The sequence below is a fragment of the Lepisma saccharinum genome, chromosome 9 (genome assembly GCF_977018435.1).
Source record: "Lepisma saccharinum chromosome 9, izLepSacc3.1, whole genome shotgun sequence".
NCBI lineage: Eukaryota > Metazoa > Arthropoda > Insecta > Zygentoma > Lepismatidae > Lepisma > Lepisma saccharinum.
Window position 1 is genome coordinate 41,258,380 of NC_139237.1, and position 22,891 is coordinate 41,281,270.

Here is a 22,891-nt window from a genome sequence, read left to right on the forward strand (position 1 = left end):
CAAAGAGAAAAATGTTACTGGAAAAAGTTGTTTGTTTTGATGTCCTCTATACGAATCTGTGGTCCGTGGGCACCATTAAAATGACACCCTGTATATATATATATATATATATATATATATATATATAGCTCTGACATTATATTACTTCTCTACTAAAAAATATCCTAAACTTTGATGTTTGTTAAATTTCAACCATTTTCATTAGAGATGGTGAAAGAAGGCACAGAACATAAAATAAAACATGAAATGTACTGAAAAGAATGTTGTTAATCACAGCTTTCAGTCATTTTTCCTAGCTGAGTTATCATAATTATCACAACTGTCTGCAAAGGCCAAAAGTACCCGAAGTCATGAAACAAAAAATGGCCACCGTTCTTAAAAAAAATCAAGTTTTAGAAAAATAATGCCTACTTTGTTGTTAGAACAACAAAAATACTGAAAATTTTAAAAATGGTCAAGCAACCAGTGCTGGACCATTCGGTATGAACTGACCCATATGCATTCTGGACAAAAACTCTGGTCTTAGTACAATTTCTGTGAACTAAAAGTGGATAAACATCACAGTAATGCTTCTCCCACTCGTTCGACATTTCTAACAATATTAGGTGTACTCATATTAGTGGTAATTTGTGAGTGTTTTAGGGCCATTTGTCAAAAATATAAATGTAAGCCAGTGGAAACATTGATTCATACACCCAATACTGAAACCTGTGATATTTTTACTATGAAAAATATTATCTTTCTGATTTTTTTAATATTATTTTTGACATGTATTGATAATGCTGTCTAACAATTTTCATTGAGGTAAAACCTGGGATTCCCTATCAAACAATTACCTGAAATGGAGTGTTTTCTTTTCATCACAACATATTACTTTCTTCAAAGATTTTTCTACTTTATGAGCAGGTATTTTCTGTTAGGACTGTCCTTCTCCTCTCCAACAATACCTAGATAATCACAATATTCCACATAGTTTCTGAGATATGACATGTTTTGTGTCACATGGTACGTTTGTTTGTCCACCCAATTTCTGAAAATCTTCAAATTTTCAACTTTCAACATACAGATGGAGGACAAAATAATACAAACACCTGTGAAAAAGTATGCCACATTTCACACCGGCAGTACAGCAGCACCACCTGGCACTGAAGTCTGCCACCTAGTGGCCGTGAAGGTGAAGGTATTAGTCTGTCAACAGCAGTCATTGGTGGTGCATTCGTCTATCGTACGCTCTCAAGAGACGCTGCAATGTCAGACCTTACAGAGGCATGATTGTTGGAGCACGTTCACCTGGAGCCACAGTGACAGAAACCGCAAACCTTGTGGGGTGTGCAAGGAGCACAGTATCAGCCGTTATGACAGCGTACACAACACAAGTTAAGATGGCATCTTCAAAGCACAACAGTGGACGAAAGACAAGGCTTGCTGCTTGGGATAGGAGGGTGTTGAAGCACATAGTGGCCCGAAATCACAAGTAATCGTTATCCGAGATAACATCTGAAATGAACAGGCATCTCCAGGACCCCATTTCAACCAAAACTGTCAAAAGGGAACTCCATGCTGCAAACATTCATGGCAGAGTGGCAATTCGTAAGCCATTGGTGACATCACGTAATGCTGTCAAGCGACGCTAATCGTGCAGAGCTCACAAAAGTTGGTCCCCGCAGCAGTGGCAACAAGTCATCTGGCAATGGTCTGATGAATCAACATTCACGTTATTTCAGACCACCGGGCGTGTTTACGTGTGGAGAACGCTCCGAGATGCATTTCATCCTGACTGCCTCTTGCCGACTGTGAAGCATGGAGGTGGGTCCATTATGGTATGGGGTGCGATATCTTGGCACGGTGTGGGACCTCTTGTTTTTCTGCATGGGAAGATCAACACCAATCACTATCGGAGCATTCTGGGGGATCATCTCCATCCTTTTGCCCAGACTTTATTTCCTGGGGAGCGGCCGCTTTTTCAAGACGACAACGCTCCTATCCACACTGCTGGGTCCGTCCAAACATGGTTCGAAGAACATGACGATGAAGTAGGACATCTTGAATGGCCCCCACAGTCTCCTGACTTGTACATTATAAAACATTTGTGAGGATATTTGGAGTCCAAGCTGCGTGCCGAAGTCCGCCTCCAGCCACACTTTTGGAATTGAAGACTGCTCTGGAGGAAGAATGGCTCCATATTCCCTTAAACATTGTGCATGACCTCTATGCGTCCATCCCACGTCACATAGAAAGTGTACTTCAGTCACAGGGTGGTCCAACCCCATATTAATAAAGATTTTCTCCAATTTCACAGGTGTTCGTATTATTTTGTCCCCCATCTGTATTTGCTGGACAAGTCTAATATTACATATTTCTTATATTGGACCAAGTATGTATGAAGGAACCTGCTCTGGGTGATTTCGCATTGAATGGCTCTTACATAAACACAAGAAAGAACTGTACACTTTCACAAACATTTTTGCTACAATAAAGAAGAGATAGAGTGAAAATTGTTTTGTCTTGCTTTTATCTAAAAGCAGTACACTCACTTCTGGCTTTCCAATAAGGTATATTTGACTTTTTTTCTACCATGGAGTGAAAGTTTACAATCACGTAAACCGAGGGCTTGACATTATTGAAGCGGACAGAATGACTACGATGTTTATAGAAATCTCTATCACTTGAGCTGTCAGCACATCCCAGTATTCAGATTGTCTGGATATCCAAATAAGTGGATAATCTGCACAATCCAAATAATTATCTGGATTTTGTTGCCCTCCCTAGTTCCAAGAGAAATCGGAAAACGTTTCATTGGTATTAATTTACTTAGCTGGAGTAGAAGATTCCAACTACCTGTGCAACACATTCAAAACTGTATCTGCAAATTAGTTCTCATTCAGAGAGACATCAAGTAATGCCAAATATCATGCAAAAATATAATTTTAGACATAAAATACACTCAAATGAACACTACTGAAGCTCTGTTATTTTACATTTCTCTGCAATCCCTAGTTCCCATCTGTTGTAGGTCTGCTATTACATCATACATCCTCCCTTAGATTTAGTTTGCATATCCACTCCTCTGGTAGCACCTTCTCGATCTTTTTCTTTGGGCAACTCATATCTAGCAACTCTGGGTGGATGTCCAAGCCCCTGTATTCTTCATGATTTCATATCTAACGATATTCTGCCCACTTCCATATTATTAGGGCATGGATTTTTATGTGGTAAAAACATGTAAAATATTTATATATATAAACTGAAATAGTGAAAATATGCACTTATACAACATTTTTTTCTTAACAAAAGGAAGGAAAAACTCGATGGTGAATATCATCCCTAGGTTGTCAGTTGTGAAAGAGTGACGATTGTCCCAGAACAAGGCTTTGTAACACAAAAAACATCAACTTTGCATATTTAAACGAAGCCAGTTGTGTTACTGTGAATCCCTCTGGATGCGATGCAGATGTGGGAGACACAATTTGAAGTCCCGTGGGTGCTTACTTTATATACATGGTCCCATCAGTTAAAAGCAGAACACTATACCATTCGAGCACTATAATTCTATGGATTAATTCAGAAGTCGAGCAATGGATGAATGGTTAACAGTTTTCAATTCTTGACAATTTAATAGGAATGGTGAAGAATATCTCCCCATCCGCTGTCAATGTACCAATAAAAGGGAAAATATGTACTAAACATGCTATATCTTTGAAATATTTGAATATGCAAACTCTTGACAATGTTCTTCTTGCAAATGTCATTGATGTATTTGGCAAGAAATATTGTGCAATTTAAATGTAATGGTAATTTTATATTGTTATGCTGGGAGTGTTGGGCTTGATGTGAATAGGAGTCTGACGTTTTTGTTAGGTTAGGAGTGTTAGGTTTGATGTTGTATCTAGGCCTGATGCTAATAGTAATTTTTCGATATTCCCCAAATTTGCACGTTAATTTATTCATTATTTTGCGTGCGTGGAGAATGAAATTTCCATTTCAAAAACTGGTGAAAGTTGTCCAGAAAATTAGGAATTGGACCTATGCTAGACTAATCACACTTCAACGCTAAATATCTTGCTTATTTGCAGTTTCTGCATCTTGAAATATATTTCAGTTTTTGTAAAAACCTTAAAATCTGTAGATTAATAGAAAAATAGTTGAAATTTTTACAGTTGGTCACCGGAGACAAATAGAATTTCATGAATAACTATGAATGCTTGTTTTCTTTCTAAAATTTCAAATGATTTAAAGCCAATGTGTATCAAAACACATTCTAAAGGTATTACTTTTTAAAAACTTATAACAAAATGCTTCATTTATCAGGAGAGAAAGATCCAGCACTCGTAACTCAGTTTCCAATGGTGATGCAATGTTAATCACACGAGACACTGGAAAATACTGTTACATATTTGCGTAATGCACTTATTTATCTACAATTTTTTTTAGCATGAACAATCATTATTCTTTATCCTCATACATACAGGGTAGGGTGTCTATCAGAATAACACATCGAAAATTCTTGAATTTTACATTACTTTTTCTTGACCTTTCTTATTTTCTATTTACTTAGGAATAGTTGGAAATTAATAAAATAGATTTTTTAATTTAATGGAAAACCCCTAACGACAGAATCAGTTAAGATGAAAACTGAAGCTGTACTTTAACAAGTGATTTAGACTTGTTTTAATTATCAATGCATGTAAAAATTGATAATTGCAAATTGCCTCCACTTTAACCCCTTTCAGGGAATACATCTAATTATAGGTCACCCTGTATAAAAAAAAGCACTGCCTATGGCTGAATTTCACCCACTAAGTAAAGGACTTGCTATTCTTATTATTACATAAGAACAACAAAATGGTAAAATTGTCAAAGCTGGGAATCGGATTTCTTCAAATTTACAGGAGAAAGTACTTACGGAATTGAGTTTCTGTGTAATTACGGAAGGTCGTAGAAGTGTTTTCTTGCATTTTTCAATGTACCAGGTGTATAAGCTTAAATCTGCTGTTTGCTCATAGATGGCGTTAGTGAGCGTATGAAGCTACCATGGGCACGCCATACCTGGTGTTTGTATGAGTTGGAAATCTGCCAACACGAATCAGTGCACATCGTCAGCACGTGCAGACAACAACAGACAGTGTTCCTGTGGTAAGCATGTCTAGTTTTGTGCCAGAACAAGAGCATATGCGGGAAGCTCTGCTTTTCTGCTTCCATTTGAAGAAATCAGCTGCCGAATTGCATCGAATGCTTGTGGAGGCCTATGGTGACAGTGCTGTATCGGAAACAACATGCAGGGATTGGTTTCGTCGGTTCAAAGATGGCAATTTTGACCTGAGTGACAAGAAGCGTGAAAATCGGCCCAGGAAGGTTGAGGACCATCAATTGCAGGCTCTTTTGGACGAGGACGATACCCGAATGTAAAAGATGCTTTCTGAGCAATTGGGTGTTACTCAAGCAGCCATTTCCATGCGTCTACGTGCCATGGGAATGGTTCAAAAGATCGGAAAATGGGTGCCGCATGAATTGACCAATCAGCAGCTGGAGAGATGCCAAAACACATGCAAAATCTTGCTTGCCGGACAAAAAAGAAAGTCTTTCCTGCATCGGATTGTGACTGGCGATGAAAAGTGGATATATTTCGAGAATCCTAAATGCAACAAATCGTGGGTGATCCCAGCCAACCATCAACATCTTCCTCGAGACCAAATCGCTTCGGCCGGAAGACGATGCTGTGTGTTTGGTGGGATCAACAGGGTATTGTCTACTTTGAGCTGTTGAAACCTGGTGAAACTGTCACTGCCCACCGCTACCACCAACAACTGATCAAATTGCACGGTGCTCTGTGTGACAAAAGGTCGGATTATCAACAAAGACATGAGAAGCTGATTTTCCTCCACTACAACGCCCCATCGGACACGTCAAGACTGGTCCAAAACTACTTGGAGACACGCAACTGGGAGGTGCTACCCCATCCTGCCCATTCACCAGACCTGGCCCCTTCCGACTACCATCTGTTTTCGTCGATGGGCCACGCCCTAGCTGAGCAGCACTTCGATTCGTATGCAGACGTCCGAAAATTGCTTGATGAGTGGTTTGCCTCGAAAGAGAAGGCCTTTTTTTGGCGTGGTATCCACAAATTGCCCGAGAGGTGGGCAAAATGTGTAGCTCGAGAAGGCAAGTACTTTGAATAAATTTCTTGTTGCTTTCTATGAACAAACCATGTTTATTTTATCTGACTACAAAACAGCAGATTTAAGCTTATACACCTGGTATTTGGCCGCTAATTCATGTATTTTTCTATAATAATGTCCGTCCGATGCACAAAAGCTGTTGTATGCATTTCCAGCAATGTACTTGAACCGGATGTTGCGAGCATCTGATGACGTAATCCCCAGTAAGTGTTTCCAAACACAGTTTTTTTCACTATATTGCCACCTAAAGCAACCTAACCTAACCTTATCGTGATGGTGCGTGGTGCTATCTTGAATGGTTTTTGGGGCTATTCGTGGGTGGTCATCGGAATTTTTCTGTCAAGAAGGTTGAAACACAACGCTAGTGAAGATTTACCTGCCATTTTGAATGTTCAGGAAGCGACACAAGAACGAACAATAACTACTCGATATGTCGACAATAGATACTAATTTCGTTAAAAGAAGCAAAATCCCTTGTGAAACAATCTTTCGCAATGCAGAATAAGTACGAATGTCAACAATTACAGAATAAACGAGTTACAGCCGATTCCCGGCTTCTACAGTTTTACCCAAAAAATTTGTTCACATCCTATGAATGCAGTACTTTACACACTCACCCTTGCTTTAGGTACATCATCAACAGAGACGCCTCGCAATGAGGATAATTTAATCAGCAAGCTCTCTGATTTATGGCAGGTGTCTCGGAACTCCTGGAAGTTATCAAGTTTATCCGCACATGATGAACAGATATGTTTTGGAAGACTGTCATCTTCAGAGACCTGAAAATTATCCATGAAGTATTAGTCAAGACAAAAAGCAATTTTATGTATGCACACAAGACATGTTTGAAGGAGGAAAAAATAGACCCTCTGAAATACAGGCAAGTGAAAAAATAATGTTGTCTTAAGACAGGTTCATATCACAGTACTGAAACAAGCAATAATAAAATTTCTGAAGTGGACAGTACAACATAAGGTAGGAACACCATGTAAAATATGAATACTTCACAGTTAGTAAAAGTAATACTAAAAATAATGCTGAATGTCTCAACATCACAGTAATTTTATTATTATCATTTGGTAACTGTATGTCATTGATAATATGGATACCATATACCAGTACATACGTTGCTTTGCCAATATGCTAAATTCAATAATATACATGATAAAACATGGGTAACAGTTGTATAAGTCGGAGAAGGATTTCTTCAAATTAACAGAAGAAAAGACGAGAAAGTACGTACGGAATTGTGTTTTTGAGGACTTTCTGAACCCGGGGAAATTGTTTTTTAGAATCGTGCAAACTATTTGGCCTGTAAGTAAGGTATTTTTCGTCATTCATGCATCTCCGTTGTATGATAGCTCGTGCTGCCATTACCGTCGACTACGTGAATCAAATGTTACGTGCGTTTGGTTATGTAACCCCCTCACAGTGTAGCAATCATGCGGTAGTTTTACAAGATGACGTGTGAGCGTTTTTTTTTTCCAATTTAACGTAACACTCTAGTATACGTCCTTTTCCTAAGGAATACGTGTCATATATCGTTGGAAAGCTTATTTTATAAGGAATTCAACAACGTAAATCCCAAAGCGAGCAAAAATTTCCTGAAGGAGTAAATCAAGAAAAACCGATGTTGTCCGGATATGAGCAATTGCACGTACTGACGAATTTTTTAGATGATGAAGCACATATTTAGGGGTGAAATGAGTGCTAATGGAACCTAAGCTAACAAGCCTAACCTAACCTCGTAGGCATACCTCGACCCCGTGAATGGATAGTGGGGCTATCGTGAACAGAAAGTGTAAAAAGAAAAAGGTACTTACCCGAAGAGATGCCGGATGCCGCACAACGATCGCGCACGACGAACGCAAAGAAGCAATCACCATGCAGATAAGGACGTAGAGTCTAGCCTCAATTTTCGCTTAAAAATCTTTTGTGAATAGTTTGTGCGGCATTTATCGGTTCATAAGTTTGGAAACATTGCACATCAGCTGACGATACAAAACGTGAGTCAAAATTTGCCCGCCGAATTAGCAACGACCAATAAATGATTATAATGTTTAAAATAACGCTTTTTTCATGGGGAAAAAAAGTGATCCCCAGCTTGAAAAATGTTCTGCTATGCATATGAGGTAAGTAGCAATGATTTTTATTTGAAAACAAACGAGTTTAATATGTCTCCGGCTTATACAACTGATACCAAAACATGCATTGCATCTTAATAAAAAAAAAGTGTAGCTTCTACTATGATTTTTCATATTTGCAATCAATTTAATGCAGTTTCTTATGTTGTGACCCAATCATCCCCCAAATGAAATATCCAATGATCATACATGCATGATACTTACTATAAGAGACAAACAACTCAGTATCTTCTGTATGATGTTTCTGCATTGACTTCCAGCTCTAAAAATATTCAATTTAGCATCGTCGTAGAGTGTACTCAAACAAAACCGACATAGGGTATCTAGACTCCCGACTCTGCCGTTCCCGTTCTCCATTATTAGTACACAACGAATTTCTTTTTGTTCTTCAACAGCTAGAAGATTAAGCAGAAAATTTTAACAATATCATGGCTAATACAGTACACTCTATATACTATGGCTCTTCAAACAATTAAGCTTGGAGATACTTCACAACAAAATTTTCTGTCATTATTTACAAACAAATCCACAGATTATAAACAGAATTACTTTTACGAGGAGATCATACTTTTTCAACCTGCTAAATGTAACCACTTTGGCCAAATCCAAAAGTAGTAAACTTACCAGATTCTTTATCTTCTTTTTTTGTGTCAAATTTGCTAGAAAAAAATTATAACCGATTCGTTTAATAGAGTTGGCGAATTTACACCTTAAAACATATTAGATAATATATTTCTGAAGTTAATACATTTTCTTTTCGCATTAATTCAAAACACTGAACTAATTTCTTTGGGGAATACGTTAGGACGCTGGGGGTGTGCGGGATCGGTTAAAAAAAAAAATCCCCTCCCGATTCCGAATTTGGGGAATTACTTCTCGACTTTTCGTGATCCTGAACAGTCAGGAAATACCGTCGTTAATTTTCGACGTTTTCTGCATTGTATGTTTCTGGAACTTATCGGAAATTATTCGTTTTTATTGCAGAAATGCAAAAACAATCATTCAAAGTGAAAATGACGTCTGAATTCGAGATTTTCACAGCTTCGGGAAATTTCGATAATTTCCCGTCCCGAAAATTTCCCGATTTTGCCGGGAAATGGCGAATACTTCCTGTCCCGAATGTTGGGATTTAAAAAATATCCCGTCCCGACCAAAAAAAATCTGTCCCGCACTCTATTCGCGGATCCCACAAGTTCAGCACAGGAGGAACACTTCTCTTATTGTTTGATTTCGCCTTTTCTCAGGAGCCTTGCGCCTTGCTAAACCCGGCAAAACAAACGTTTCCGACAAGAAATACTATATATTTTCACTATTACATTCAAATATACAAGCAACGGAATCGTTAGCGTTAGACAAACGTTGTTTTAAAAATAATTCCAGTGCAACGGTCTAATTTGTGAAACAAATGTGAAGGAAATCTTGGAAAGTGTGAAGTTGAACATTTTTTTCATGATTTAAAATTTAAAATTGTATGAACCAAAAACTAAATATGGAGAGAGGGGATAATTTCGAGACTCTTTGTCGTTTTTGTTTGGGGACACTCTATGATGATTCCAAGCTAAATATATTTCATACTGGAATTCGCCACAGTAACGTTTTGCAGAAGATACTGAACTGTTTATCTCTTATAGTAAGTATCGAAATGTTGTATTTGTACTACTTTACTATACCGGAGACACCTATCAATGATTTATTTCGCAATTTTTTACATTGCTAACATACTTTTCTGTATTGCGGAACATGTACCAGTAGTATAAGCAGGAGACACATTAAACTCGTTTGTTTTCAAATAAAAATCATTGCTACTTACCCAATATGCATAGCGGAAGATTTTTCAAGCTGGGGATCACTTTTTTTCCCATGAAGAAAGCGTTATTTTTAACATTATAATCATTTATTGGTCTTTGCTAATTCGGCGCGCAAATTTTGACTCACGTTGTGCAGTATCGTCAGCTGATGTGCAGTGTTTCCAAACTTATGAACCGATAAATGGCCAATAAATGCCTCACAAACTATTCACAAAAGGTTTTTAAGCGAAAATTGAGGCTAGACTCTACTTTACGTCCTTATCTGCATGGTGATTGCTTCTTTGCGTTCGCAGTGCACGATCGTTGTGCGGCATCCGGCATCTCTTCGGGTAAGTACATTTTTCGGTACTACTTTACTATACCTGAGACACCTGGGAATCATTTCTTTCGCACTTTTTTACATTGCTAACGTACTATTCTGCATTCCGGAACACTTATTTAGGTGAAATAATTGAATTTGTTAGGATAGTAATGTATATTTCTTACATTTACGAGTACTTACTGTTCTTGTTTATTTCCACACACAACATGACGATAGCTTACCGTTGATCGTTCCTTGAGCCAGAAAAACCATTGACGTTAGCCCAAAAATTCACGATAGCCCCACAAAACATCACGGGGACGAGGTATGCCTACTAGGTTAGGTTAGGCCTGTTAGGTTTGGTTCCATTAGCACTCCTTTCGTTCAATTTAGCATACACGGACAATACGAGAGCGTATTGTGCTCTCATGCAGGAAGCAAATAGCGGCAGCAGCAATAGCGCATCGGAAATAGATTTTCGTACAAAACCACATGCATTCGCATTAAAATGAATCAAAATTACATTCCCGAACATAAACAACGCTACAGAAAATGATTTGCGTAAGTACTTTCTCCTGTAAATTTGAAGAAATCTGTCTCAGGTATAGTAAAGTGTTACCCATTTTTCTTTTTGCACTTTCTGTTCACGATAGCCCCACTATCCATTCACGGGGTCGAGGTATGCCTACGAGGTTAGTTTAGGCCTGTTAGGTTAGGTTCCATTAGCACTCATTTCACCCCTTATTATGTGCTTCATCATCTAAAAAATTCCTCAGTACGTTCAATAGCTCATATCTGGACAGCATCGGTGTTTCTCGATTTACTCCTTCAGGAAATTTTTGCTCGCTTTGGGATTTACGTTGTTGAATTCCTTATAAAATAAGCTTTCCAACGATATATGACACGTATTCCTTAGGAAAAGGATGTAAACTAGAGTCTTACCTTACATTGGAAAAAAAAAAACTCGCCCACGTCATCTTGTCAAACTACCGCGTGGTTGCTACACTGTGAAGGGGTTACATAACCTAACGCACGTAACATTTGATTCACGTAGTCGACTGTAATGGCGGCACGAGCTATTGTACAACGGAGATGCATGATTGACGAAAAATACCTTATTTACAGGCAAAATACGTTGCACGATTCTAAAAAACAATTTCCCCGGGTTTTCCTCAAGAACGCAATTCCGTAAGTACTTTCTCGTCTTTACTCCTGTAAATTTTAAGAAATCCGTCTCCGGCTTATACTACCGTTACCCATTTCTTTAGGTGAAATAATGAATTTCTAACGAAAATAATGTCTATTTCTTACATTAACGAGTACTTACTGTTGTTCCTTTTTTCCCACAAACCATCCACGGGTAGCCCTAAAAACCATTGACATTAGCCCAAAAATTCACGATAGCCCCACGAACCTTCACGGGGACAAGGTATGCCTACTAGGTTTGGTTAGCCCTGTTAGGTTAGGTTCCATTATCACTTCTTTTGTTTAATTTAGCATATACGGACAATACGAGAGCGTATTGTGCTCTCGTGCAGAAAGCAAATGGCGGCAGCAGCAATAGCGCGTCGGAAATAGATTTTCGTAGAAAACCACATGCATTCGCATTAAAATAGATCAAAACTACATTCCCGAACATCAACAACGCTACAGAAAATGATTTTCGTAAGTACTTTCTCTTGTAAATTTGAAGAAATCCGTCTCCGGTATAGTAAAGTGTTACCGTTGTATTTTCATATATTTCTATTAATTAGGTGAGCATCAGTTCAGATGGAAATGTTTGCATATAATGAACGCTCAGGCTAGTCACGGCGCTGACAATATATAGCTTCGCCCGTTGGTGCTTTTATGTTTCCGAATAGTATTAGATTAGTTTTATTCTTACAGTACGTGATGTACATTTCTTGCTGCATCTTCTTTTCGAGTTACAAAGCTCGAAAAAACACGTACCATTGACGACGGCTGTTGACTCATTGTACGACGCTCTGTATCCCTGCGATAAGGTGATGATTTTTGTGTCATTTATGAAGATTATATTCTATACAAACTATTTGTGTTGTTTTTAGCTTTAGGAGGATTCCTAAGGATTCTTGAAGGTGGCATTTCGTTTTTTCCACGCAAATAATTGCAATTTTAGACATATTGAGTAATTTTTTATGTTTGCAATATGGCGGAGAAATCTTGACTAGCGTTGTCGATGATCAGTGGTTGTGCAGCGTTGCAACCTCCTTCATCGAAAAATACCTAGTTTCGTGTTACTGATTTTGTATTTTTTTCTAGGTTCGAAAACCCCACTAACCATTCATGGATAGCCCCACGAACTATTCACTGATAGCCCCACGAATCATTCACGCATAGCCCCACGAACCATTTCCGGTAAGGTTAGGTTAGGTAGGGTCACGTATAGGTTACAATAGTTAAAATAGTTAAAAATTGGTTTCGGAAAAAATATGCATAGCCCCACAAACCATTTGCGGAAACGTACCTTCTTCAGTTACAAAGACACTGACCGGGATTACGTCATCACATACAGGCTACATCCACCTGGAAGTAAATGGATGAAAGAGCTTTCGTGCATCGGTCTCATCTTTATATCAAAAAATAGATGATTTACTGGCAAAATTTAATGAACCATGCGAGAAAACAATTACCCGAACTTCCACAATTATAAATAAACTGCATTCGGTAAGTAATTTCTCCTGTAAAATTGAAGAAAAATTGTTTTGTGGATACAAAAATTTTACCGGAATTATTAAACACTGCTTTGCCCTTTGAAACACAATGCTAGTGAAGATTTGCCCGCCATTTTGCATGGTCAGGAAGCGAGAAAAGAATGAACAATAATTACTCGATATGTCGACAAAATATACTAATGTCGTTGAAAAAAGGTAAATCCGTTGTTAAACAATGTTTCGCAATGCAGAATAGGTAGTAGTACGAATGTAGAAAAGTAGAGAATAAACGAGTTAGAGCGATTTCCCCGCATATGACAGTTTTACCGAAATTACTTACCGAATGCAGTTTCTTTATGCACAGGTAGCTGACGGATAGCCCCATCAACCATTATGCACGGTAGCTGATGGATATCCCCACGAACCATTTCCGATAAGTTTAGGTTTGTTTGGTTAGGCAAGCATAGTGAACAAAAAGGGGTTGGAAACACTGACAGGGGCTTACGTTATCAAGCGTACGCAGCATGCTGTTCACGTAGTGAAAGCAATTGCAATTGTGCGTCGGTGACTTATTTCTCTTGAAAAATACATGATTTCCCTGTCAAATAGATTCCACGATGGAAGAAAATACCTCGACGAACGTTGGAAAGCTTGCAGAAACTCATTTTCGTAAGTAGTTTCTTCTGTAAAAATGAAATGTGTGTCCGATATACGGAACTGTTACCTTTGTAACTTGGAGCCGTGTTGGAAATATCTGAGATTGATGATTGGCAATCCTGGTATTACGTCAGGCTGCGTGAGATTTACTGCAGACTGTTTGCAAGGTGGGCGTGCGTTTTTTGTGTGGTAAGTGCTATTTATTGAAGATGCATATTGGGGAGTGTATCAACATTTTCAGTATCGTGGCATTCTTCGGCCGGGTATCCAAGTAGCAGATAGTGCATTGTTTTAAGGTTAGTACTTTTTAAAATTACATATTCTCGTTCGTATTGGGAATGGTTGTGGCATGGTTTTACAATACCATACGGTTCCCCAATTTCTTTCATTGATAACCAACTTTCTCCTTTGTCATTAAAAGTGCCTTAGTGTGATAGCCTGAGGTGAAACACGTCTGTTAGTGACACGTGACACCAACAGTGGTGCCAGTGTCCCTCGTAATATTGTGAAAACATCGATTTTTGGAACAGCCCATTTATTCCCTTCTGCAATGTTTTTGAAACTTCGTCGAAGTTCTTTTTCTGTCAAATTCATTAGATGGCCATCCAAATTGTTCGTTGCTATTGTGAAATGTTGCAATAATTTACCTCAGTGAGTTCTGTGCATCAATATACACGATTTGCAAATATTTTTTTTCCGCCTTTCGCAACACTTTGCTTATTTGTTATTAAAACATGCATGTTCTTACATATGTTTGTCTCTCTAAATTTTCCCCAATATACAGGGCATTCTCTTGGCAGAAAGCGTTTCTTCTCATTCCGTTTTGCTATTCCGTTATACGGTCGTAAACACCGGGTTGCGTGACTTTTTGGACACTCTGTAGTATGAACAAAAATATGTGATTTTTTGAAAGTACTTAATGGGAGACAATACAAAGAGAAACTCCGCAAGACTACAGAAATATAGTTTTAAAAATGCATGTTGGAGACAGTTTCATGGTTTCAAAAATGTTACGGTGAGAGGGAATCAATCCAAATTACATTTAGACACCTAAAAAGAAATTTCACCAGCTCACTCTCTGCTTACTGCCGTACATTCCTGTGATATGGTCTGCAGCACTTAACATATTGTTCCTGGTCACTAAACGATCCTCTTACAACTCACGGAAATACATCGTTTTACACAGGCAAAAGTAGCAGTCACTGATATGATCCTGGGGCTCCCGCCAAACCATCCCTATCCTGAATGGAAGGGCCTTACGTTTCCCATGGCTCCACTGTCATAGGTTTTCAAGGTGCATTTTACAAATTACGTGGGGAACCCACGCCTTGTCCAAGTCTCCTAATTTTACTTTAAAATATGCATAATATAAATGTTTCACCAATGCAGTTATTGGCCTACTCTGCCCCTTCATTATAAAACACCCACACACGTAACAGAATGAGTCTGGCTTATTGACACATCTTCTTCTAACTCCTGACACACTCGCCCTTTTTGCAACACAACACCATATACACAACAGGTTAAACTTCCACAACACTCACAATGCAACCGACTGCCATCGGACTAGGCCACGTTAAGAATGGCGGCTAGGAGTAAAGTGGCAACAAAAAGCTACATTGGCAACTTCGCACTTCAGGCGGTAACAATTCTAAAAATAGACTCTGATATCTGACGAGTTCAATGGAGGGGAGTTGGATTGAATACGCACAACAATAACAAAGCAAATCGCGGCCACACAAACAACAGCCTATTCGCTGTTATTGCAATGCAACACCGAGCCGCAATGACACACTTTCAAACAGTAAATGGGAATTAACACGAAAATTAGACGTGATACAAACAAACCAATGACATTAATGAAATCAGGAGACCTTATTTCGTTAAAATTACTTATAACATGCTTTGCCGCAAAATCGGGACATGACTTAGAATGGGAGGAGGATAGGGAGGGAGAAGAGAGGAATAGTGAGGAAGTGGAAAGAAGCCAAGGAAATAGAGAGAAAAGGAGAAGATGAAATAATCAACTGGAAGGGGGCTGAAAATTAACAAAGAATGGAAAGGAGTACTAGAAATAGTGGAAAGGTTGAGAGGAGGGAAGTAAAACGAAGGTAAAAGTTTACTATACATAAATACATTTCTTCATTTTTACAGAAAAAACTACTTACGGAAATTAGTTCCTCTAGCTTTGTTGAACATTGTTCAACTAGCATTGTTAGAGGGTGGAAACGTTATGTTTTTATGTACATTTCTATACTATAAAAGTTTGCCTTTGTCAGCATTTTAATGTTTTATCAAATTCCACTCGCATCCATTTGCCATTCTTTCATCAAGTCATTACTTTCAAAACCAATGCCTTTTTATAAAAACACTACAATACCAATGCATAATACAAGATTTCATAAATTTCGTTCATACCACATGATGAAAATGACAATAAATAATACCACCAATTATAACTTGACAAGTTTAAAAACAAGATGCTGCAAATAGCTGTTGGCACCTTACATCACATTTCCCCACTCCCTTCTCTGTGGCAATGTTGGTTCGCAGTGTTGCAACCTGGAGGGAGCGGAATGGTCTGGGTATTTTTAACGAAATTTGAATGTTTATGTAGTGTGTATTTATTTTTATGTTTATGTAACTCCTTCTGATTTCACAAATATGTTGCAACATTGAAACAATTACTCTGGCCTGTCCTCTAAGAGGCTTTCCAGAGCAGATTGTGGATTTCGTTGCACCCGGCATGATTTGATTTTCTGAGACAACAGTCACATAAATTGCCTAACGCACTCACCATTGTTCACACACGAAACACACCACTTCAACAGCAGAGAAAATCCTCCGAAAACAAGAACCTCTTCCACACGAATGATGGGGTCAGAAGGACGTGAAAAAGTACCTGCAGTTGTGATGTCAGATAAAGAAAGATAGGGTTAAACAACGGTGAAATATTGTTGGCATACTGATATCGATAAGATATAAAATAGGAAAAACTAAATATGCTGACCAAGGCAGTAATTTATTTTATTAAAAACATAAACTAAACGTAACGTTTCAACCTTCTAGCAAGTTCTTCTTCAGACTCTGTATCAAGTACAAAAAGAAGACCTTGCTAGAAGGTTGAAACGTTATGTTTAGTTTACGTTTTTAATAAAATAAATTACTGCCTTGGTCAGCATATTTAGTTTTTCATAATCATGGAAACAAGGCTTAATGGTGTTATAAAATAGGAGCTTGCATTTAAAAAATATGCAACCAAGATTTGTAACGCCATTCCTCGATGTCGGTAAAAAATGGGAAGCATGAACAAGGTGACCTATACTCGCAGAGGTATATAGAGCGTGAATAATAAATAAATCGAGGAACCGCAATTACAATTTTTGCTTGTTGTGGGGTTAACCGAATACTTATACGGAAATGATTCCCACAATAACAACAGTTTGAATAATGTGTGTGTAAATTCCTCACCCTTCTTTACCCTTTCCAAAAATTCAGCAAGTTGTACAACAAGCATTACCTCAATCACGTCACCAATCGCAACTCACACCAATAAAAAAAATGGTACATTCACTATAGACGTTTATTTAACAAATTTAAATTTGCGGCAACATTCTTTCAATATTTACTTCTATTTTTTACTAAGCTTCACAACAAAATTCCAGTTTACGTACGACCGACAATTCTCATTCTTAGCATTCTTTTTGATCAGAACAATTTACAATAAAAATAACAATGCAAATAAATAGTACGCCTTTTTCGGCAATAATACAGATAAAATTTACTTCCTTTTAAAAGTTCGTACCAGTCCAGCATTTAACGGACAAATTCTACTAATTTATAAATACCTAAATTATACTTATTTAAAATAATAAAAACTTCTGCCTATTTTTTAATTTTTTTTGTATGAGAATTAGATGCTCATTATTTCCTACTACTCAGTCGGTTAAGATTTGTCTCGTTTTGTTATTAGTTGAAAAAGGACTTTCGTTATGAGGTTTTTTGAGGTTGAATGATTATCTATAAAAATTACGTTCTTGTGTCACACGCGTATCGGTTGCACATTTGGGTTACTGTTGCGGCGACGTTTTACACTAGTACTTGGTACACACACCTGTACGTATCTATTTTCTCACTCGTGATCTTGTTTCATGCACATGACACATTCAAAGCCCCCATCTTTTATCGCGTCTTATTTGCAATGCAAAAAATCAACAATTGGCAAGTATGAATTTAAGTTTGTTACACAAGTTCCAGTTCACTATAACACACGTAATCTTACGTACCTTCATAAATGTTCTAGTTGCCAAATTAGACCGGCTGTTCGCAACATCCAAAGTAGTCGAATTGATGCAGTCAAATCCAAGTGTTCTGTTACGTAATAGATTTTATGCCCTTACTTGATGCCATGTGTGCCTGTGGATACTGCAGCAAATTGTATTGGTTCTAGTTATTTCAAGGTTCAATGTCTATGTTCCGACTCAAGTTCATGCTGACATTAAATACTTCTTGGTTAATTACTTCGTAAAACAAATACTAGTCGTGCAAATATATATATGTGTAAAAATGGTTACCACAAATTAACATACTGGGCGTGACAATTACCACAAAAAAGACTAACGCAAGATTTAAGTATATGCTGAAAATTGGTTCACGAAAAAGAAAATAAGTCCAAAGCACAATTCCTTACAAAGTTTTTTTGTGACGGGACACGATGTTGCAAAGAAGCAATGTAAGTTCAAACGGCAACACGTAAACTTTAAAAAATGAATGACGAAAGTTCTAAAGTCCCAACTTACGATATGTGGCTGCACACTACACAATAAAACTTGCCCCAGTTTTTGAATAAAATACCAAGCGACGTTGAACCTTGATTGTCGGGTGACGAACTGTGATTTTCCTACCTCCGCTGCTAGCGAAGAAGAAACAGGTGAAAAGTAACAGGAAAGACATCTATCGGTATAACTTGGTAGTGAGGAAAAATAACCTCATGGGGATTTTTATAGAATGAAATTTCCCAGGTGGGAAATTTTCACTCAATGTAATGGGATGACGCAAAGCGGGACTTAAAAATAAGAGATTTACGTCATCACCGTTACAAATTCCCCCAACCGACGATGAAAGAAAACCAACCCCAAAATGAGCATCTCGGTATCCATAAAAGACCCATCATAATAGTACCACTATGCCGGAAATTATTTATCCAACATTAAACTTAACAGGCAGATCCACCACTTATTTACTATGGAAATTCATCATTACTCTTATGTTCCAATAAGACTTCATCTTGGGAATTGCCCTCTAGAATTAATTACTTAAAACTACACTCCATTATAGTAAAAACATGATATCTCCGATACCAAAATATCAATTAAACGAATCCACATGATTCACAAAACTCTAAAAATAGATACAAAATTTATGACACAAATGCAGCAATAATTAATAATAAACACAACACTTCATAACTGATGTAGAGGAAAAAAAAATAGTGAGTTCAAAAAATATGATACACAACTAACGATGGTTAACATGATAAGGTTGTTTGACGATTATCAAAAATGATTGTCCAAATGATTCATGATGGTTGTCAGAATGATTCAAGATGGTTGTCAAAATGATTCAAGATGGTTGTCAAAATGATTCAAGATGGTTGTCAAAATGATTCAAGACGTCTTGATGATCGCTGCATAAGATGATGCTGATCCAATTAAGCATAACGTTCCAACAACCATACCAAAACTTCCTTAAAGATGAATCGTTGTAAGTTTCCTTTGTTGCAGTTGTTCCAAAGGCTTGTTGTCCCAGTTTTCTCGAAAAATTTCATGCAACAAAAGAAAAATAATAAAAATAAAAAAATTGAAGAGAAGAAGTAATAGGAAAGAGTTGAGAATTAAACGAGACAATTTAGCAGGGGAAACACTAGAAAAACGAGCATCTATTACAGAATCTCTGGCAGGAAAATTTTTAACTCCATGCATATGACAAATGATCATTTATGATTTTTTTTTTTTTTGAAAACTCGACACAAAAATATAAATAGTACCAATTTTCATCAAAAACGAGAACATACTTTAGTTACTCCATCAAAATATATGAATCCAAATGACATACTAAAGAAAACAGTTAAAGGTCACTCCTTGAATTAAATAGCTATAGAATCTTAATCCGACATATAACATCAGGACAAAATTTTGCATAAATACACATAATTATTTTTATTTTACCATCGTTGTCTTGCTATCATGACACACTCGATAAATACATCAGAGGACCTTCTGTAAAGAGACAGTAAAAAACCAAGAAAATGCCATTAACCTAATACATGATATATATAAATACAAGGAAACATACCCTTAATTTCTACGTTGCAAATTGTTATTGTGGGAACGTTTAGGTCTTTTGTTACATTGAGTGATCAAATGTCCCGATTCTTTACAGTATCTACAGAAAATATGATTAGCCGGACTAGATTGTAAACAATTATTAGCATTATCTGGAATTCCAGAATTCTGACCTGAGACATTAGATGATTGTCCTGTTATCGAATAACGAGTTCCACATGGTGGAGGACAAGGTTGCCAGACATTAATTTTACTTGCTTCTAAATGAGCAATATCCTGCGCCAAGTTAGTTAACTCTTTTAGAGTTCTGGGAGCTGGGCGGAAAATTAAACAACTAATAGTAATTTGATTCAAGTGTTGCAATACAAAATGTAGTATATCAGTGTCGCTCCAGTTGAGAGCCAAGGTTTTCACGGAATCAACAATCTCGGTAATATACAAAAATAACGGTTCCGCCGGACGTTGCAAACGCATTACATGCAAGTCAGTCAACATATTATATTGGGGAATCGACACGAGTTGGTTCCAAATTCTTGTTTTCAAGGCAGTCCAAGATAAGGGAGACGCTAACGCGTCCATCCAAATAGAATGCAATAACCCACTTGTACGGCACAAGGCACTATGCAATATCCATTCTAACTGGTAATGCGGAGAATTTAACAACAGTTGCAAGGACTTCAAAAAAAGAAATATCTCCTGTGGATTCTGACCATCGCACATTTGCAAAGATTCAACCGTCAAATTTAAGTTCTTCAAAATAATACTATTTAGTATTGAATTAGATGACTGGGACGAATTAGGACCTAAAGATGATCCCGCTTGATTTTGCCGACTAAGAGGCCAAAAAGGTCTCTTAACTTCAGTTTCAACATTGTCAGATCGAGATGGTGGATGATATGTTAAAGGAGGAGGAGATGCTATACTTCTATGTGAACACAAAAAATCCACTGGAGGAAAAGGTGGTGGGGGTGGAATATAAAAATTCCCACTTTTACTACCCCTAATTACCGATGAATTTACAGGATCAACAGGCATTTTATATAGGCAGTATACCAAACCCGAGGTACAACGTTCTTCAAATCGAATTTAAACGATTTACAAAAAAATGATGTAGACTCGTCCAATTCACACTACTTATGAACTGCTAAGTTAAATTTGAAAATTGCCAATTTTGTTTTCAAAATCGAAGGAACGTAAGATAAGGTAACTGCAACAAATCTTAGTATAAAAATAAAACCAATAAATACGAAAGAAAAAAAAGGGGGGGGAATGCATCAACCAAAAAATTTCAAAATACAATGTAAATATATTATGCTGAAAACAAAGGCACATATAGTCATACACCAGACAAATCACTCAATATCCGAAGCCAAAATCTAAAATTCCAATAGGGTGGGTGGGTGGGAAAAATTTATTCACTTCAAACTTCACTTAATGAAAGAAAAGGGGAAAATGGCCATGCTCTGACTGCCAATTTTTGTAACGCCGTTCCTCGATGTCGGTTAAAATGGGAAGCATGAACAAAGGTGACCTATACTTGCAGAGGTATATAGAGCGTGGATAATATAAATCGAGGAACCGCAATTACAATTTTTGCTTGTTATGGGGTTAACCGAATACTTACACGGAAATGATTCCCACAATAACAACAGTTTGAATAAGTGTGTGTAAATTCCTCACCCTTCTTTACCCTTTCCAAAAATTCAGCAAGTTATACAACAAGCATTACCTCAATCACGTCACCAATCGCAACTCACACCAATGAAAAGGTAGTACATTCACTATATACGTTTATTTAACAAATTTAAATTTGCGGCAACATTCTTTCAATATTTCCTTCTATTTTTTACTAAGCTTCACAACAAATTCCAGTTTACGTACGACCGACAATTCTCATTCTTAGCTTTCTTTTTTGATCAGAATAATTTACAATAAAAATAACAATGCAAATAAATAGTACGCCTTTTTCGGCAATAATACAGATAAAAATTTACTTCATTTTAAAAGTTCGTAACAGTCCAACATTTAACGGACAAATTCTACTAATTTATAAATACCTAAAATTATAACTATTTAAAAAAGAGAATTAGATGCTCATTAATTCCAAATACTCAGTCGGTTAAGATTTGTCTCGTTTTATTATTAGTTGTAAAAGGACTTTTGTTATGACGTCTTTGAGGTTGAATGATTATCTATAAAAATTACGTTCTTGGGTCACACGCGTATCGGTTGCACATTTGGGTTACAGTTGCGGCGATGTTTTACACTGTTACATGGTACGCGCAAATGTACATATCTATTTTCTCACTCGTGATTTTGTTTCATGCACATGACACATTCAAAGCCCCATCTTTTACCGCGTCTTATTTGCAATGCAAAAAATCAACAATTGGCAAGTATGAATTTAAGTTTGTTACACAAGTTTCAGTTCACTATAACACACGTAATCTTACGTACCTTCATAAATGTTCTAGTTGCCAAATTAGACCGGCTGTTCGCAACATCCCAAGTAGTCGAATTGAAGCAGTCAAATCCAAGTGTTCTGTTACGTAATAGATTTTATGCCGTTACTTCCTTGATGCCACGTGTGCCTGTGGATACTGCAGCAAATTGTATTGGTTCTAGTCATTTCAAGGTTCAATGTCTATGTTCCGACTCAAGTTCATGCTGACATTAAATACTTCTTGGTTAATTACTTCGTAAAACAATATACTAGTCGTGCAAATATATATATGCGTAAAAATGGTTACCACAAATTAAAATACTGGGAGTGACAATTACACAAAAAT

At 37.2% G+C, this 22,891-nt stretch overlaps 2 protein-coding genes across 25 annotated transcripts in view; one reads left to right on the top strand and one right to left on the bottom strand.

Annotated features, from left to right (window-relative positions):
• Positions 1–8,886, bottom strand: part of LOC145992022 (uncharacterized) — a 101,307-nt gene extending 92,421 nt beyond the window's left edge. For all 7 annotated transcript variants that reach the window (XR_014442119.1, XM_083128040.1, XM_083128037.1 and 4 more), the window contains exons 1-2: positions 8,525–8,886; positions 6,794–6,955 (exon numbers count right to left, since the gene is read on the bottom strand). Coding sequence is in view for 6 of the 7 variants with exons in the window: in XM_083128040.1 (XP_082984166.1) it covers positions 6,794–6,955; positions 8,525–8,677 (315 nt within the window). In the remaining variant the exon portion in view is untranslated. The remainder of the gene's footprint in view (positions 1–6,793; positions 6,956–8,524) is intronic.
• A 658-nt stretch (positions 8,887–9,544) lies between these two features.
• LOC145992028 (uncharacterized) overlaps positions 9,545–22,891 on the top strand; it is a 222,254-nt gene continuing 208,907 nt past the window's right edge. For 12 of the 18 annotated variants that reach the window (XM_083128083.1, XM_083128084.1, XM_083128087.1 and 9 more), the window contains exon 1: positions 9,546–9,950. In XM_083128083.1, coding sequence (XP_082984209.1) covers positions 9,792–9,950 — 159 coding nt within the window. In that variant the 5' untranslated portion in view covers positions 9,546–9,791. Of the gene's footprint in view, positions 9,951–22,891 lie in introns of all 18 variants that reach the window. The other 6 variants (XM_083128077.1, XM_083128072.1, XM_083128076.1 and 3 more) reach the window with 2 other exon arrangements.